Consider the following 18,898-nt stretch of genomic DNA (forward strand, 5'->3'; position numbering starts at 1 on the left):
CCATCTACTAATTGGAAGGTTGGTGGTTTGATCTGTGGCTGCTCCAGTCTGCACGCTGTCAGATTCATTTCATGAGATGAAAGACAAATATGCCCAAAGTACATTTTCTTAAATTTATTAAGCAGTTAAAAGGTTCAAGTTAAAAACACCATGCCTCTTAGGTTGTTCAGGAGACCCAGAGTTGTTTTCTTGTAGGTATCACAACCCAACACCCACATTGGAAAGATAACATTTGAATGTGTGAGATTAGATAAAACATAAATGTGTTATGAGTTTATTTGAAATATAAAGTAATGAGGTTTATAAGCATTAAACATAAAAAGTATATTCTAACAATGCCCAAGCATCTGTGGAAAAGACACTGATACCCATAGTTGCTCTCTGATCATTGGAATGTGTAGAAAAGTAGAATAGAAAAGTGATATATAAGAACCAGTCCATTTTCCATTTATTTGCCTAAATAAGGCTTTACTTAATTGTTTCACACTACTTCTACATTTGGATTTACTATACCTGTTAAGGACCAGATGATTTTTAAACATTTTTTGCCACTTTGGGAGCATCCATATAGTGTTTGTTGATTTTTCATCGTTTTCATATTCTGAGGAGCTTTGGGCTGCTTTCACTGAGCATATTTATCTATATCGGTTTTGTTTTTTGTTCAAGTAGCTGGTGGATACTGAGGTCTTGCTTTGGATTATTTACTGGTTGACTGGCATCTCCTTCCAGTACCGTGTTGGAGGGCCCAGTCTTTTTTCACTTTGATGGTTGACAGCTGCACATTTTCACTCGTAATAACTGCCACTCCACGTTTCCGGTCCTTTCACTGTTGGAAGTGAGGATCGACTCTATAATATTGAACCACCACTTTCTCAGCATCAGTTACATGCTCCTGCAGCTCTTCTCCAGTAACATTGCCTGTTTTACTTTTTTGCCCAGCAAAAGTCATCACTGAAAAAGTTACAAATAATCACATCCCGTCCTATTAAGAGTTCTTCATTCCCACTGTCACAGAGTGCTCCCCATTGGAAGGTCATCTGATTGTTGCGGTTTCCTCTCTAATATTGTAGGGGTAAAGTGCTGTAAATTGGTGCTATATAAATGAAGCACAAGTTTCACAAAGTTTGAGCTTGACAGTGGAGGAATAGAGCATCAATTAGAGTTTTCAGAAGAAAGAAAATGAATAAACTGCTGTCCAGTGATATAATGTATAAGGTTTAAATGTTAGACTACAAAAATACCTTAAATGTACATTAACTGTTATGAAGCTGACCCCAACTTTAGGTGGAATTTACTTAAAATGAGGTAGTAAAGACTAATATCAGTTTTTTAGGGATTTAATTTAATGTATAGATTATGTATGTAATTTTTAAAAATATCATTATACCTTTATATACAAACGTTATGTAAAAGAAAGAAACCCTCAACTGCATATGACTAAATAGATTAAATGTGGACTATTAAACATTAAGTGAACTTGATTAGAGCAGGCAGAATGCAATAGTTAAAATGAATCAATACCTAAATCATACTAACTCTCAGAATCCTTGAAGCACAGGCAGAGGAGGAAGAGGAGTGACAGCAGCAGTAATCTTTCTTGCCAGCTGTCTAATTTCAGGGTTTTGCAACCCCTCAGCTGTGGCTCTGGTAATAAAAAGAAAAACAAAAAAAATATATAGGGAAAAAACACTGAGATTGTAGACTTGGCCAGCTCTTTCTTCCACATTTTTGGTCTTGGTTTTCCTGAGACAGGACAGTAGTGGCCCCTGTGTATCATTGAAGTAAAGACCACTGGACAAGCAAGAAGTCAACAATGGAAATGTGTGTTTTGAATGAGTCGGAAAATAATGCGTTCCCCACAGTGAGTACTGCAATCTGGTGCTTTATTTGAAGTAGTGTCTATTTAAATCTTACCATTTTAACAGGATCACAGACCGAGTGTGTCATCTCTCTGACAGGCCTGTGATAACGCACGTGCACGCACACCTGCAAACAGTGGCTTCCTATCGTATGGGGCTGCTCAGAGTAAAAGGTAAAAAGGAAGCCCTCACTTTGCTTTAAAGTTTGGTTAGAAGGCTCATTATGAGGTCATTAAAAAAGGGTAGCTAAATAAAATTAGACACATTAGATTTATGATTGTAAAAAGCAGTGTAGGGGATGACGGACACTCCAGTGTGTATAATTGAAAGGATGAGGGGGCTGCATGTCCCACCCCAATGTCAGTGCAAATCAATGTCCCCATCTCTAATAGACTCTTACACAAAATACATTTGTAAAGGCAGTTTCTTACATAATCCACTTTAGTTGTGACTTTCTATATTTCATCATAATAGAGTATGTACAACAATTTATACTCTTGGTATGCAGCTCTATTTACATTTAAGTCTAGTCACAAATATATAGAACTGTTGTGGAATGTGTACAACTACAGCCATAAAAGTCATAAATGCAAAGGCCAAATGCAGTACAAGGGCTTTCTACATATACACAGTGAAAAGAACACTGCAGTGCAAGTTTTATTTTTTTTCTATCCTGTACATGTCTGTGCTTTCTGAAACATCAGGTCACGTATCTGTACCCAGTACCCTTTACTGCTGTTTGTCAAAACAGATTTTAAAAAACTGTTATCTGCAAAAATCAATTAAATGCCCCACAATCCTGCAGACACCATCTCCAAAAGTCCTGATCAGGATTCAAGCAGTAAGCAGTCCTCATTCTCAGTGGAAGGAAGCATGAGCTGTTGCTCGTAGTACAGACTCTTGGCGTAGTTGATTTCTTGAGATATTTTGATGGCGAGGCTCTCGCTTTTCACATGGACCTACGGAAGGAGCGTCAAAGAATGAAAACACTGAAGTTGGGAAGAGACAGAACAATTTGAATGAAAACTGGTCCTATAAGCCACCAGTCACTGAAATTGGAGAACTAAATTAGACAACTTCTTACAATTTAAAATGACATGGATTTTAAAAATTTAGCTGAAGTGTATCTCATTATCTGATTGAAAAAGAATCCTAGCTCATGAAGGTTCGGGATTAAAGAAAGTTATTTTGGTCTTCTAACCCACAACTTGACCTCTGCAATGTTATCATCACATTATGTAAGTGGGGAGTACTTCTAAGACCTTGAATTTTGTATCTGCAGGCTTCCCCAAACCATTATTATAAAGTGTCAAACTCCAGTCCTGGAGGGCTGGTGTCCCCAAACGTTTACTTTTTTTGCTGCAACACACCTGAATAACATGAGTAGATCAACACTCTATAGACTTGACTGCATGCTGACAGCTCTGAAGCCCATGGGTGTCTGCCCAGAGTCAGCTGCCATAAGAGTATCATCTGTGATTTTGACCAGGGCTGTCTCACTACTGTGAAGTGACCAAAAACCAGAGTGAAAATGCTCAAACAGACGATTGTTAGGAAGGTGAGAGTAGATCTAAACAGCAAGTTTTCAAAAGAAAAGGTAAATTAGCAATTGGACACAAATTATTTAGGTTGGAAGGGTCTGCATCAGGTTTGTTGAGAGTTGGAATTATCACAGCTGTTTTAAGAGGTAAAGGAAAAAAGCAGAGATTAGGGAAGAATGAATAATGTCTGCTATTAAAGGAAAGAGTAAGGATAAGTAGGATTTAGCCTCCTAAGTGGGAAGTGGGTCAAATTCCACCCAGCAGAGTGGATAAAGGAGACACTGGGTTTTTAAAGGAGCAAAAATATCCATAAGACTGGAGTCCATAATTGCAGTGAGACACCAGTTCATCAGGAGTAGATAAATTGTCTCTGCTAGGAAGACTCAATTAAATGGGAGAAAGCAGTTATATCAATGTTCTTGATATTATGATAATCGAAATGGGAAAATTAGCTTTCTTCAGGCGGTGGATGTGCTCTCCCTTAGCATGGGGTGAGGAGTTCAGTCATTTGGGAGGAGTTCACAGTAGAGCTGCTACTCTTACATATCGAAATGAGCCAGTTGATGCGGTTGCCTCCTGGGTTCCAACTGGAGGCCACGGGGTAGACCCAGGACACACTGGATTGGGAATGAAGTGTTTTTTCCCAGATAAGGTGGAGAAGGTGGCTCACTGCTTTTTCAGTAACTTATCTTTCTTGTAGAAATGTGCTCCAAATAAAGAACTTTGTGTTGACAAGATTGTTAATTAATTGTTTACAAATCAATTGTCTGTATGGACAGCAATTTCCCCCCCCCCAAAAAGTGCACATGTAAAACTGTGGTGTTAAGCAATGCGGTTGAAAAATTTGGGTGCACCTAACTTTTGTGCTGGTGCGCAAAAAGTACACTGGTGCGCAAAGTGCTCACCAGTGCAACCGTGGCAAAAAGTTTGTCTAGAGCCCTGTATATGAGTGTTTCTTAGTTTTAAATTGGTCTATTAGTCTCATTTTCCCACTTGCTTAGTCGATTTAGGAAATTAGTCGGCAGGAACATCCCTACTTGTGATGACACATGATCAGAGGGTAAGCACCAGACACTTACATGGCTACTAAGATGAAGTTATATTCTTAGTTACCAAACATACTGCAAATGATGTTCAAAGGGAAATTAGGAGTCTCTTTTTCTGCAGTAAACCATATTGATGGGTGTAGTTGTTTGAGTATCACACAGGACACAAAATAAAAAACATAGTGGATTGGTTTCTTCTTCTGTGAATGAATCTGTGTCTGGCTTTTATTTGTCCTGCTTGGTCTAATGCAAACTATCTGCTTAAAGAGAAATGAGACAGTATTTTTGTCTAATTTGAATCAATCAAAACCACTGGAACAATCCAAAAATGTCACCGAAAACTCACCATGGGCTTCTGGTGGGAAGGACCGGGAATTGCCACACCACTGCTAGTATTCTCAGCCTTCTTGGTGAGTTGCACATATACCTTCCCATGATCCTTAGATACCAGACAGTGGTAGAGGTCATCGTATTTGACCTCCAGAATGATGGCCTCACGATCCACGAAGTCACCTGGCTTCAGGAAGTAGACAACTTTCGAGGAGATGAGTACGCAGTACGTGTCGATGGGCTCAACAGCAATGAAGCTGTAGGAAATAAAACATTAAGCTTTGCTGAATCTGCAGGCAATCAACTGTAAGAACACACAATGAACTGAGTTACACTCACAACTCGGAGTGAATGTTGTCTGTGAGGTGGAACAGTTGCTCCTGACCGTCCGCCTGTGTGGCTGAGTATCGAGGCAGCAGACCCTGGGGTCCCTTACAGCAGCGGGGCTTCCTCACACGCTGCACAGTGAGCCTGAACGACATAGCAGCAGAATGTAAACACTTCCAAGAACAAGAACGATTCAGGATATTTCAGTTCTAAGAACATTAGACAAAAATGAAGCTGTGCCTTAGGGTCGGGGAACGGGTCCTGACTGTCAATTGTGCTTATGCGCCGAACGGGCAGGGTGCTTGAGGGTGCTCCACCTGAGGACTCTTTTGTCCTACTGGGAGACTTCAACGCTCATGTAGGCAACGACAGTGACCTGGAGCATCGTGATTGGGCAGAACGGCCTCCTGGATCGAAACCAGAGTGGTGTTTTGTTGTTGGACTTCTGTGCAAATCACAGTTTGTCCATAACAAACACCATGTTTGAACATAAGGGTGTCCATAAGTGCACGCAGCTGCCCTAGGTCGCAGGTTGATGATTGATTTTGTAATCATATCACCAGACCTGCAGCCATATGTTCTGGACACTCAGGTAAGGAGAAGGGCTGAGCTGTCAACTGATCAACACCTGGTGGTGAGTTGGATCAGGTGGCGGGGGAGGATGCTGGACAGACCTGGCACACATAAAACGTACGCCTGCTGCCAGGTCTATGGCAGAACTTCAACAGCATTCTGAGGGAGACTGGAGACGTTGAGGTGTAAATTTGATCCAGGAAGTTATGGCCGCACATTGGAAAGTCTACATGCTGGTAATACTTAGCAGGAATTTCTTCTTGATTCTCAGCAGGGCTGAAGATTGGCTCCCACATACCGATGGACCATTAACAACTGACATATGAAATGATCTTGCGTGCCAGATATAATTGTATCGCTGACCGTAGGTTTGGCCTCCCTGGTCTAAATGGTTCAGAGAAGGCTTGGGAGAAAGTGCTGTGGTCAGATGAAACCAAAAAACAACTTTCTGACATCAACTAACCCATTTAAACCTGAACAAGAACCTCCCTCCCTCAACTAGAACAGTGAAGACCGATCGTGGATGAGTCTTCCACCATGGCAATGACTCAAAACATACCACCAAGGCAACAAAGGAGTAGCTAAAGAAGAAGCACACTGTAAGAGGCCATAAGAAGATCATTTGTAACCTCCACTAAAGCTGTTTCTGTGCTGTGATGAGTTTTGAAACCTGACTGAAACTGTTTGAATAAACCATTCCCCTGCAGATGATCTGTTAGCTGTTTTACAGCTACTATTTCAACCATTTTTAAGATAACAGGAAAGTTGGAGATTGTCTTTAATTAGAGAGTCTATAATTAGCTAAGACAGATGTGTAAAGCGATGGCTTTTGAGTAGTGGTTTAATCACTGCTAGCTTGAAAGTCTGTGGTACCGAGGTCATTAATAGAGATAGGCATGTTTAAGAGTGAAAGATTGTAGGATGGCAGGACTTCATTGAGCAGTCTTGTAGGAATATGGTCTAAAACACATGTTGATGTTTTGGAATTACTGAAGTAATAATTACTGAGGTTGGAGAAAAAGAGTCTAAATAAACTTCAGTGATACTGAAAGCTGTACTGCGCTGAAGAGAAATCTAAGGTTGCTATTATTTTTTTTTCAATCAGTGATGAACAGTAAGATGTTCTAGCTTCACAGGGAGCTTTTTTATAGAGTAACAAAGTATTTCAAAGTATCTTCAGGCTAAATGTAGATTGCACATTTCAGTTACATCTTTCCTTTTCAGAGGAGCCACAGTATCCAGACTTGTATGCACCAAACATGTAATACATTTAATAAGATAATTGATGTCTGGGGGCATAGAGTTTAAGTAGTTGCTCTGCACTGTGTGGGCACAAGGCATTGAAGGAGATAGTGGATAGTGGAGGAATAATATCCTTAAACTTACTTTCACCACTATCAGAAAAACATCTACTGAAATGAAGAGTATTCCCCACCGCAGAGTGGCCTAATCTGCTTGGAGAGAATCCGTGTGCACATGGTCAAAATATAAGCTGGTGCATGTTCAGGTTGAGGTTATATAATAAAACTGACTTTAACAAAATAAAAGAATGTTTTGGATTCGAATACTACAGAGAACAGACTTAACCCACCTATGATTACTTAGACTAGCCATATCACGGACTGTCTGGGCTGTCTCTGATGCAAAGTCCAGAGCTCCAGCCACCGGTTTGGTCACAGTACCAACAAGGCCTTTACCCAGGCCAGAGAAGAAGCCACCGACCCCACCCTCCGTCTTCACACCCTCCACTGTGGAAGTGATGATGCTCGTCATGCCTCCAATGATACCTGAGAGAGGACAGAACGTGTATTTAAAAGGATGTACAAACTTGCCAAAATGCTAGCTTCAAGGGGAGCAGGCAGTGGGTCTTTAGTTTAATGTAGGCAATCCGTAACTTTGATATTTCATGTGAGTAATGTTTCTGGTATGTTGTTCTGAGGCTCTTGGATGAGTCGTTGCTGCGCTGTGTAAGTTTGGTTGCCCAGCTACTCTTGGGAAGGTTCACTACTGTTCCATATTTTCGCCCTTTGTGGATGTCAGAGGTTGTGTGTGGAGGCGTGGAAGAGATGACCCAAACGCAGGACTCACGGTGCAGAAATGATGAGGATTTATTGGAGTGGGTGAATGAACAACGCAGGAACGGCAGAACTGACTAGCTGACTGAAAGACTGAGTGGCTGGCTAAATAACTGAGCACTAACGGGAACGACGACATAACATCAATGACATGACAAAAAACTGGTGAAACCGAGGAACTTAAATACACAGGTTGAATGATGACAATGATTGGAAACAGGTGAGTACAGGGCTGAACATAATCTGACTAATGACACGGGAGACAAGCTGACACGGGGAAAAAACAGGAAGTGAGAACATTAATGTGGCGAACTAAACTGAACATGAGCAAACTGAAATCACTGGGTCAACGACCCAGGAACCCTGACAGTGGATAATAGTTAAAAAATTCCTTGCTCCATTAAACAGCACTTTTCAACTTTTCACAATTTCCATAGGGGGCTAATAATTCTGTCATCTGAAGATCAGCTCAAATTATGTAAAAATCAATTCTGAAACATCACTTATTCCAAAGGGCTCAAATATTTTCTATTAACAATTATCATTTTAGTGTCATCTTTCATTCAGTAATCTGTATTGTTTGATCTTAAATCTTTTGTTTCAACAATAATTTGTTCTCCCCACCACTTTTTTTTTTTTTTTTTAGCATTTTAGCATACGGACAACAGAATTTACATAAATTACATTTTTAAGGGTTTGGGAGGCTCTTCATTCAGACACTAATTAAATGAATCTTTTATCAACTAGTGGTAGCATTAACCAGACAAAGAAGAGTTTTGAAGTTGTACCGTGAGCCAATCCATGAATCCCTGCTACCAGGTGCTCTCCACTGGTGGCTCCGTGGTATCTGATGTACTCTCGTTCATTCTGGTGCCGATTGTCCATAGTCTTTCCCAGCCCATCTGATAAAGTCCCTGCAAACTGACAAACAAAGTAGAGTCCCACCACACTATAAATGGACTGGTTCTATGCACCATTTCTGCAAAGAGTGTGGCGCAGGTGCCGTTTCAGGTCATCTCCAGAAAGACATACTGATCGACCAGGGCACATCGTTCATGTCTCGCACAAGTGAAATGTCACAGCTTGATGCGTAGCCCATGCCCTGGGTTGACGAGCTCACGGACCGGTTAGGCACTGCTCACTTTTTTTTACAACACTGGATTTAACCAAGGAATACTGGCACATTCCCTTGTCTCTGCAGTCTAAGGAAAAAAATGGCCTTCTCTACTCCATATGGTTTGTACAAATTTTTCACACCTCCTTTTGGCTTGTTCGGAGCCCCAGCCACTTTCCAACAGCTCATGAACCAGGTGCTACGTCCACAAGGTGAATATGCTGCCACCGAATTTGAATCATCCACAGTGACACCTGGGCAGAGCTTGATTAAATGATTAAATCATTTCAGATTTAATCTACTATAATCTTAGAATATTTAATCAACAAAAACGAATTAAAAGAATTTAGATGCCTAAATTATGACTAAAACTAAATGACGATTTGCTGTCATTGGCTGGACATTATACACCTAAACAACAAAACTTACTTAACTCTTCTAATGTCTATGTATATATTTGAGGCTTTATGTATATTTTTGATCATGTGTGGATTTGCAGAAAATCCTAAATAAATTTGAAGTTGTGTATCCGAATCTTGTTTTTTTTAATCTCATTAGAGATGCTGCACAATCATTCTAACCTGGAAAAAGAAAGTTAAAAGAAATGATTAAAAGATGACATTCATACCTAATGACCAGGGTATATAAACTATATAAAAATATCACAGAAATACAGAATTCCCTGAATTTTGGGGGTGAATAAAGTTTATCTGATTTTAACCAAACCTAAAAAGTGAGAGGCACCGTGAAACAAACCTAAGATATACATACCTTGGCTGCAGAGTTGGACACACCGTGGGTTACACTGCGTATGAGACCACCCACATTGCCATGTTTGAAGAGTTCAGTCATGCCCTCAGAGACGTCATTTAGGAGGCCCATGGGGTTCCCCAGGAAGTCCACAGACCCAAGTATCTGAGCCGCTTGACTGATGAGCTCCTACATAAAGACAACACTGCACTGTAAGGCTCTGACACAAGCTACACTGTCTACCACAGCACATGACATAGTTGTCTATGTGATAACTTATAGTGGATTTAAAAACATTTTTTTATAAACACTTTAACAGCTTAGAATTGTTGCAGTTTTAATTTTTTATATATTTTTTGTTGTTCTACTAAATTCTTCTAAATGAAATCTCTGTTGACATGTAGTACTGTGCAAAATTCCTGAGCCCACCACATTTCTTTATAGTTTGCTATGAAAATGGGATATAATAGCTGCAGCCTTTCATTGAAAGAGATATATATATATATATATATATATATATATATATATATATATATATATATATATATATATATATATATATACACACACACATATACATATATATAAAAATGCAGTATATAAGGCAAGAACAGAAGTTGTACAATTTCACAAAGCTTGAAAGTCTATATTTGGTATTTTTCAACACAGCCTGAACTGTCTTAGGCAGCTTGGGATGGGAATAAGAATTGATAAGAATGTAGTTATTCCATTATCATTATTACTTATCGATTCTCATTTGCTACATTTTGAGAGTCACCACTGAGACATTACATTAATGCAAATTAATTACATGCTGTGGGTCAAATGTTTGTCCATGTTGGAGGGATTTACCTTCTTTGTTGCTATCAGCGTTGGGATCATTACTCAAAAAAGTATTACACAGAACACTTTTCTTAAAAGTAATGCAGGATAATACTTTGCTACACTATTCATTACAATACTACTGCATTTATCTGTAAAATGACCTAAAACATATTGCCTCATAATTACCATTTCATATAAACCTGAAGTTACAGTTCCACACAACAACACAAATCCCTGTTTACCATTGTTCAACTGTTCTATTTATGGTGGTGTAGATCAGCTGATAGGCTGTGGTGATGGTTGCAGTAGGAATTGTCCATCATCTAGTAGATCTTCAGAGGGTACTTCACGTGGTCTTGGTAACCGGCTATGGAGGGTCCAAGTTTCCAGCTTTGCCATAATCCTATCTTTCAGGTCAGCACCTCTCACACTCAACACTCCTTCTTCCTTCATACTTGGGGTTTGGTACCAAATGTCAGATGGGGGTTATGATATCTCCCCTCTGACCTGTCGTCCTTGGTGTAGCATTTTTGTTGTACCTCGTCAGTCTCTTACAGTGAGAGCAGTTACCTTCTTCTGAATGTTGGAACACTGAGCTACTAGTTGTTTTGCCATCAAACTGGATGCTGGATATCGAAGATTCCATAGGTCCCTCATCATGTTCATGTGACCACTTCCACTGGAGTTACTTGTATAGTAGTGTTCCAACAGTGTCCTATTCTCATCTCTTGTCTACTTGCACCTTCTTGCTCCAGAAGCTCACTTCTCATCAGTGTGTCCTGGTTCCTCAACACCTGACGCGGGACATTATTAATCTGGGCGACGTCTGAGCCGGTATGGCTTCAGTCTCTCGCTCATATCAGAGGTAGGATTGGTTAGCATGGGAGTTCTAGCCTAGGGACCCTTACTTGATACAGACATTCTTACCACTATGCTAAGCGCGCGCACACACACACACACACACACACACACACACACACACACACACACACACACACACACACACACACACACACGTATATAAAGCCTGTTACCTCTCTAAAGTGCTTAAGGATGTCATTGATGATGATCTCCTGTGTTTCATAGGGATGCACTCTTGTGAATGGGTACATGTTGATGACTGCATCTTCAAAGCGAACTAGAGGAAAGCCCAGGGTACCTTTCAGGGCCTAAAATGACCAAAAAAAAGGAAAAGAAAAACAAATCATGTAATAATATGAGGCAGTAGCATGGCAGCTCTCAGATACTTGAATTGTTTTATGCCACAAATGCAGAGTGCCTGCAAAGTCAGGCTTTAACCACATTAGAATAGAATAGAATAATCCTTTAATTGTCCCACAAGGGGAAATTTGGGTGTAACAGCAGCAAGAAAGACACATATACAAACAAACAGTACACATGACAAAGAACAGAAACATGCACAATTTTTACATATTTACATGAAGGACAATGGTTACCAAGAGTACTGTACCGTTATTAAATTAAATAATTAAATACAGATAAGAGGCAAACACTGTTTATAGTGTGAATCGGTTGATAAAATAGTGCAAGTTACAGCGCTGATGTAAACATCTATGTTTGTTGGGAGTGGTGGTCTGAAACAAAAGGCAGCCTCAGGGGCCCACGGACAGCCTGATACAAAACAGCTTGGTAAAAAAATATGTTGCCGTCCATCTCTCCCTAGTAACAACTATATGGGAAGTAATGTGTTTTTTACGATAAATCTCCCATTTGGACGTTGGTTAGTCAGTGGCTTGGCTGCTTGGATTGCCAGGTGTACCTGTGTAGTGCTTTAGCTAGCAGCTGTCTGACTTCACCTCGGCTAACTGTCAATGATCTGGACCTTTTAACAACGTTTGGGTTTTTGGCGCCATTTGGTACTATTTTAACAGATTTATCTAATCAGCAGATATGCACAGGTGTGTGTGTGTGTGTGTGTGCATGTGTTGCATCAAGCAGTTTATAGATGCCCCTTGGTAAATGAGCTACCAACTGTTAGCTGATAACGTAGCACTCCATATCGAGCTCCAGATGTACTCTCCAGGCTCCAAAACCCAATATGGTGACAGCTTTAAAATAAATTAATTAATAATCGGCAAAGTCACAACTTTATGGTGTGAAAACCAGCTGATCACACATAACATTATAAGTATTTAAGTATTTAATGTAAGAAATGAAAAGCACTGATCTCCTGTGACAGAATACGATGTTCTGGTTGGAAACCTTGTGTCCTAGTATTCATGTGGATATCTCCCACCTAAATATTGCTGCTGTTGGCAGCACGAGTGAGAGCTACACAGAACTGGTGCCTGTCTACTGTTATATCAATCCTTTAAGATTTCATCTGCCCTACAAAGACGTTTTCAACTTTAAACAATTAATTTAGCTTTATTATTTATAAAGATCCAAGCTACTCCAATTTTTATACTTGGTTAGGTTAATTAAATTGTATTTACATGTAAACAGCATATTAAGGAAAAGAAGAAAATATTCTCAAAATGCTGAGCAACTGCTTTAAGAAAATAAAACTTTTGAGTGGTTATGTCTACCATTAAGCTTTGGTTTTTGGACATGTTGCTCTCTATCAAAGGCACCGCCACTTTGCATTATCAGAATGATTTCAAGCTTGGTTATAAAAAAAGATCAGTGTCTGGTTACCTTGAGTTCAGCAGGCAGCTTGTGAGAGGTGAAGACACTCAGTTTGACCTGAGGAAGGCTGATCTTCAAATTCTCAAAGTAGTACCGTTTGTGAGGTCCAGTGTCCTCGTTGGGCTTGTCACGGAGGTTTTCATCCAACTTCTCCAGCTCTGGATAAGGATAAAAATGATCAGTTTTGCGGTGAGCCTCTTACCACTATTAACAATGATGCTGAAACAAAGACCCACCAGCATCTGTCTGTCCATATCCAACGAAACTGAGCAGCTTGAGCAGCAACTTCTCCTCAATTATGACAGTGAAGCGACGAGCTGTCACCATCAGGTGCTGCGTATATATCATGGTTACATCTTTAGTCACAAGATTCTGGTACAACAAAGCTATATGTTTTCTAAAAAAAAATATCAAGATTAAGTTAAAAAATATACTTTATGACAGTTTCATCAGTTTACTTTTCTACAGTCCCCAGTGATCACCTGTGATGGAGCACTGTGTGGTACTCACCTTGTAGAGGTCAGTAAGCATGAGGCTGCTAGGAACCTTGACTGAATTGACTTGCATCGCTGGGCCACTGTCACTTACACTGCTCTCACTGGAACTGGGAGTCACACACAGCATGACAGGATGAGTGGTACCCAAGAGCTGATTATCCACCTGATAACCACAATGTGACAGAAAGAGTATTTATAGAGTTAGCGAAACATTTACTACATAAACAAGTTCATGAGGAAAGCATTCACAGCACAGTGTCAGACTGAATACTTATGTACATATTATATTTTTATTTTCAGATTTTAATTTACAAGAATTTCAAGAAAACTTTTTCCCTTTGTCATTATAAGGTATGTGTGTAAAAATGTGAAATTAAAAAAATAAATAAATCCATTTTGGAATAATATGACAACATCTGGAAAAGGTTAAATGTTGTGAATACTTTCCAGATGCACTTATCAGACTCACAAGTACAGCAAGTTAAATAATTATTTGTAAATTTGCTCACTTACAATACAAAGATGTGAAATCTCTCATTTTTATGGCAGCTTAATTTTGATTTAAAAACATATTTCATAAAAAGTTACGAATTGATTTGTATGTCATTGAGTGAATTAAGTATTTGATGCCTAAGCTAAAATGACTTAGAAACCACAAACACAGCAATAAGATGTTTCTTGTAGGATTTTGGCTGGGGGGGTCAAAATCCTACAAGAAACATCTTATTAAACATCTAACGGCACCAAGAAACCTAAAGGAATTAGTGTTTCTGTGGAGATGGGGGATCTCCACAGAAACACTAATTCCTTTAGGTTTCTTGGTGCCGTTCGGCAACTTGAAGCTTTAGCTCCCTCCATACATTTTCTCTAGTACTGAGGTCTGGAGACTGGCTCCATGATGTTAATGTGCTTGTTATCTGGCTGTTCCTTTGTTAGGTTATGTTGTTGGTATGTTTTGGATAACCGTCATGCTGGAAGACCCATCATGACCCATCGTCAGCCCTCTGGCCGAGGGAAAGAGGTTCTCATCCAAGATTTTACCGTACACGATCCCATACATTGGCCGCTCAATACAACAAAGTCACCCTGTACCCTTAGCAGAGAAACAACTCCAAAGCATCCACGTCTGTGCTTGACTGTTATTTATATGAAGTGTTTTTCTGGATTTTTGGTTTATATTCTGTCTCTCTCCAATAAAATTAAACTACCACAAAATTTAGAGACTTTTCTTTTGTTTGTAAGTGAACTTACAAATTCAGAGGGGGATCAAACAATTTTCCTTCTTAACTTTCAGCATGTATACCACATGAATGTAAAATGAAGCATCTTTTGCATTCATTTATCTATATTATCAACCGCTCTATTCGAATTCAAGGTCATGTGGGGCTTGTGCCTATGAATGTATGTGTTAGATAGAAAGCACGGAAGCATAGAAAAAAGTGCCTGTATGAATGGCTGAATGAGGCAAGTTGTATAAAATCCTCTGAGTGCTCAGGTAGAGTAGAAAAGCAGTATATAAGAATCAGTCCATTTCCCATTTACTCCACATGGAAAGGCCCTAGTCTGGACTCTAACCCAGGACTTTCTTACTGTGAGGCAATGATGCTAACCACTGTATCATTCTGCCACCCATTTAAGCTGAAAGTACACATTTCAATAAAATCTTGGTTGCTTAATTGAAGTCATTTATGCATCTTTTAATAACATGAATTCAAATTTAAGTGATTTATGGCTCAGCTGCAGGGCAGAAGTGGAGCAGTGGGTTCAGGGTGTGGTGTCAGGGGAGGCATGAGACCTGACTGCAGAGCGGTGTCCTGTACTAGAGAGAGGAAGCTGGAAAACTGTTTTACTCTAGGGTTTTATGTAAGCTGGGTTTTATGTATTACGAAGGTGGTTTAATTCCTACTGTAAACCAGTATGTTGCCATGGTAATTTTTGCTTCCTCCCAGACTATCATACACCACAGAGGCTACAACTAAGAGAAAAAAAAAACAGATTAGTGAAACCTTGTGTTAACGTTGATAGCCAGCTTTGTGTGAAACTTATCCTGACTGTCAGTGTTGGGTAAGTGAGTCCAGATAATGGAAAGCTACCCTGAGCATGTGAAACAGTTCGTTTAAAGTAGCTCTGGAATAAACCTCACACTGCGTGGTCCTCCAATGCGTTTATTAAGTACTGTAAATATTTTCAAATGTGCAGTAAGCTCACCTGTATATTGTGGATGCTCAGCTCCAACACTTCATTGGCAGCAGTGCGAGTAAAGTGGACATCTATACCAGACAGCGTAGTAAAAACAAGCTCCTCAGGAACCTTGTTGACCAGAGACAGCCCTAGCCCCTCCTCCAAGTTCACCAACACCTGGGTATAATTACAGAGAAGAAGTGTATGATTCCTAGATGAACCATTTTAAGGTTTTCTAGAAAGCCTATTCTAACCAAGACCAGTGCAACAATGTAAAAAATTCTAGAAAATAATAAGATAATATTCATCCACACATTCACCATCTTTCTCTTATTTAGGGCAGAGTTGTAGGGCTAGGAAGAGAGAAGGCAAGACAACCCTCTCCCCACCCCATCCAGCATAACCAGGAGAACATTGAGGGATTCCCAGACACGCCAAGAGATGTAATTTCTCCAGCAGATCCAGGGGCTTTCTCCTGGTGTGACATGCTTGGAACATTTCACCCATTTCATCTTTGCCAGATTACTGAGCCACCTCAACTGGCTCCTTTCGATGTCGAGGAACGGGGGCTCTTCTCTAAGACTCTCTCAAATGACTATCTCCTCATCCTATCTCTAAGGAAGAGAGACCAGAGAGCATCACTGTAGCCATGGTCTCTTGCTCCCTTCTCCCATCAATCATGAACAAGACCCTGAGATACTTAAGCTCCTTCACATGACGCAGCAGCTCACGTGGAGGACTCCACCCTATTCCAGCTAAGGGCCATGGCCTCAAATTTGGAGGTGCTAATACTCAGTTTTTTTTTGTTTTTTGTTTTTTTTTTCTTTTGCCTGTCCCGTTTGGCTCTTTTGCCATCAGAATTATTGTCTAAAGGCAAAGAAAGATGCCCAACAGATTTACTTTACCAAATTGACCATCCCAGCCTTGCCGTAATGGTCCATTTGATTCACCTTTTATTGTTTATTTTATTTTCACTTGCTGAATACGGGACAGACTTGACTGGGGGAAAGAAGGGGAGAAAGAAAGAGGGAAAGAGAAACAGCTCAGAAGAGGGAAGGGGGACTCATTGTTGGTACGTCACACTCTGCTGTGCTCCTATCCAGTACCATGGAACAGATTTTTCAAGGGAGGCTGTGGAGAGTGATCCCCCAGTAGTTTAAGCACAGCCTCCAGTCTTCGTTCTTAAAGATGAAGAGCTGGGAGAACATATTCACTTTTTTAAACTGTGAGAATATCTGAATCCCCAAATTGAGAAGTATATATACACTACAAATAAACACTTGAAGTGAAAGATTTTTGTTACAGCATAATAGATGCATTTCAAATGATTTTACCTCCAGCTCCTGCTCAGCCTCTCTCTTCTTCACGTCATCTTTGCCCCGATCCTGTTCTGTACTAGGTGAGCTCCTCATCATTCTCCTCTGATTGAAGTCACTGATCTGCAAAAAATGCAGTTTAAACCAAAATCAATACTGAGGAGGTTCACAGATATGAAATTCAGATATTTTCACAAGTATTTTTGGATCATTAGAGTGATAAATATCTGGTACATCATAAAAGAAGCAGTTACCAGATTTATAGTGTGTGAACAAAAAAGAAAAACCAAAGAGACTGTATATCAGATTTGGAACATCTGGAGTCAGGTCAAATATAAATGACTGAAGTAAAGACTGGAAAGCAAAAACAACTGTATTATGGAATTGCAATTTTTTTTCAACATCAAATGTGTTACTCTACCATCCCACCTTCAGTAAAAAAAAAACAAAAAACACATGCTCAGATGGGTTAAAATCATTCAAGAACATTCAATTCTTTGTCTTAAGGCACGCTCACACAGGAAGTGATTTGCCTGTCGTGCATCATTTTGTTGCTCACAGTTGTTCGCTACCAGTGTTTTTAGGAATGTTAGTCAGAGGTTTCTAACTTGTTTTGTGTTGCATGCTCTGGCCCCTGGAATACATTGACAAGTCTCTAGGGTGGAAACATGAGTGAGTTGGTAGTGTACCCAAGGCTTCTGATTCACACAATTACTGGGGGGTGTCCTATTGACCATAGCATATTCAGGAGCAGGATAATGAGTCAAGACCTGCTCCCAATAACATGATCCCAAAAAGTTGATTCTGTTCATCCAGACATCTCGTTTTCAGTGGGAGAAACCTTTCGTCACTCATTCAAGTGACTTCTTCAGTCTCAGCTGACTGCAGATTTCCCCAACCTTATAAACAGTACATTTGCATAATGACTGAAACAAGCACCACTTGTGAAAAATGGGCTGTGAGGTCAGTTTCTTGATCATTATTGCGCATGAACAACCACTGGTCACTGACCAATGACTAATGATCAGTGTCCATGAGTACCACAGAGAGTTCACAGAGAGTTGGGGAATGGCTGCAATCACAGCACTGCAAGATGGTGACAGATGTACCCTTAGGACCCCTCCTCGATTCAGAGATGGTCTTTCCCTTTTCATGTAAATGGCCTCTTTGACTCCCCACTCAAACCAGCGTTCCTCCCTGTCCAGGATGTGTACACCCTTATCACTGAAAGAGTGTCCACTGTGGTGAAGATAGACTGCAGAGTCCTGGCCTGACAACTTAACTCTTTTGAGTGTTGTGCCATCTGCTTCGCCAGAGGTTGTTTGGTTTCCCCGATGTATAAATTCTGGCAATTCTCCCGGCACTTAACAGTGTACAGTATACTTTTTTTTTTTTTTCTCTTCTTTATTTATTTATTTACCCCTCTTATTTTCATTTTCATTGTATTGCTTATTGTTACTCTTATTTGCCCTGAATGTCTACTGTACAAACTGAACTGGAATGATTGACTGTTCACTTTACAATTTCAAATAAAGTTCTGCAAAAACAAAACAAAACCTCCCTGCCTTTCGTGCTTCCTTTTTTTCTCTTTCCCTCTTTCTTTCTCCCCTTCTTTCCCCCAGTCAAGTCTGTCCCGTATTCAGTAAGTGAAAATAAAATAAACAATAAAAGGTGAATCAAATGGACCATTACGGCAAGGCTGGGATGGTCAGTTTGGTAAAGTAAATCCGTTGGGCATCTTTCTTTGCCTTTAGACAACAATTCTGATGGCAAAAGAGCCAAACGGGACAGGCCAAAAAAAAAAAAAAAAAAGAA

The 18,898-nt window shown here is 40.0% G+C and overlaps 1 protein-coding gene across 5 annotated transcripts in view; it reads right to left on the reverse strand.

Moving 5' to 3' along the window:
• Positions 1–253: 253 nt before the first annotated feature.
• The window catches only part of vps13d (vacuolar protein sorting 13 homolog D), a 75,128-nt gene continuing 56,483 nt past the window's right edge, over positions 254–18,898 (reverse strand). For 3 of the 5 annotated variants that reach the window (XM_080898955.1, XM_080898954.1, XM_080898953.1), the window contains exons 59-70: positions 17,102–17,206; positions 15,795–15,944; positions 13,600–13,749; positions 13,326–13,422; positions 13,099–13,247; positions 11,475–11,609; positions 9,637–9,804; positions 8,540–8,672; positions 7,268–7,463; positions 5,116–5,247; positions 4,793–5,033; positions 254–2,818 (exon numbers count right to left, since the gene is read on the reverse strand). In XM_080898955.1, the coding sequence (XP_080755081.1) occupies positions 2,687–2,818; positions 4,793–5,033; positions 5,116–5,247; positions 7,268–7,463; positions 8,540–8,672; positions 9,637–9,804; positions 11,475–11,609; positions 13,099–13,247; positions 13,326–13,422; positions 13,600–13,749; positions 15,795–15,944; positions 17,102–17,206 (1,788 nt within the window). In that variant the 3' untranslated portion in view covers positions 254–2,686. The remainder of the gene's footprint in view (positions 2,819–4,792; positions 5,034–5,115; positions 5,248–7,267; positions 7,464–8,539; positions 8,673–9,636; positions 9,805–11,474; positions 11,610–13,098; positions 13,248–13,325; positions 13,423–13,599; positions 13,750–15,794; positions 15,945–17,101; positions 17,207–18,898) is intronic. The other 2 variants (XM_080898956.1, XM_080898957.1) reach the window with 1 other exon arrangement.

Source organism: Rhamphochromis sp. 'chilingali' (assembly GCF_963969265.1).
Source record: "Rhamphochromis sp. 'chilingali' genome assembly, chromosome: 12".
Taxonomy (NCBI): domain Eukaryota; kingdom Metazoa; phylum Chordata; class Actinopteri; order Cichliformes; family Cichlidae; genus Rhamphochromis; species Rhamphochromis sp. 'chilingali'.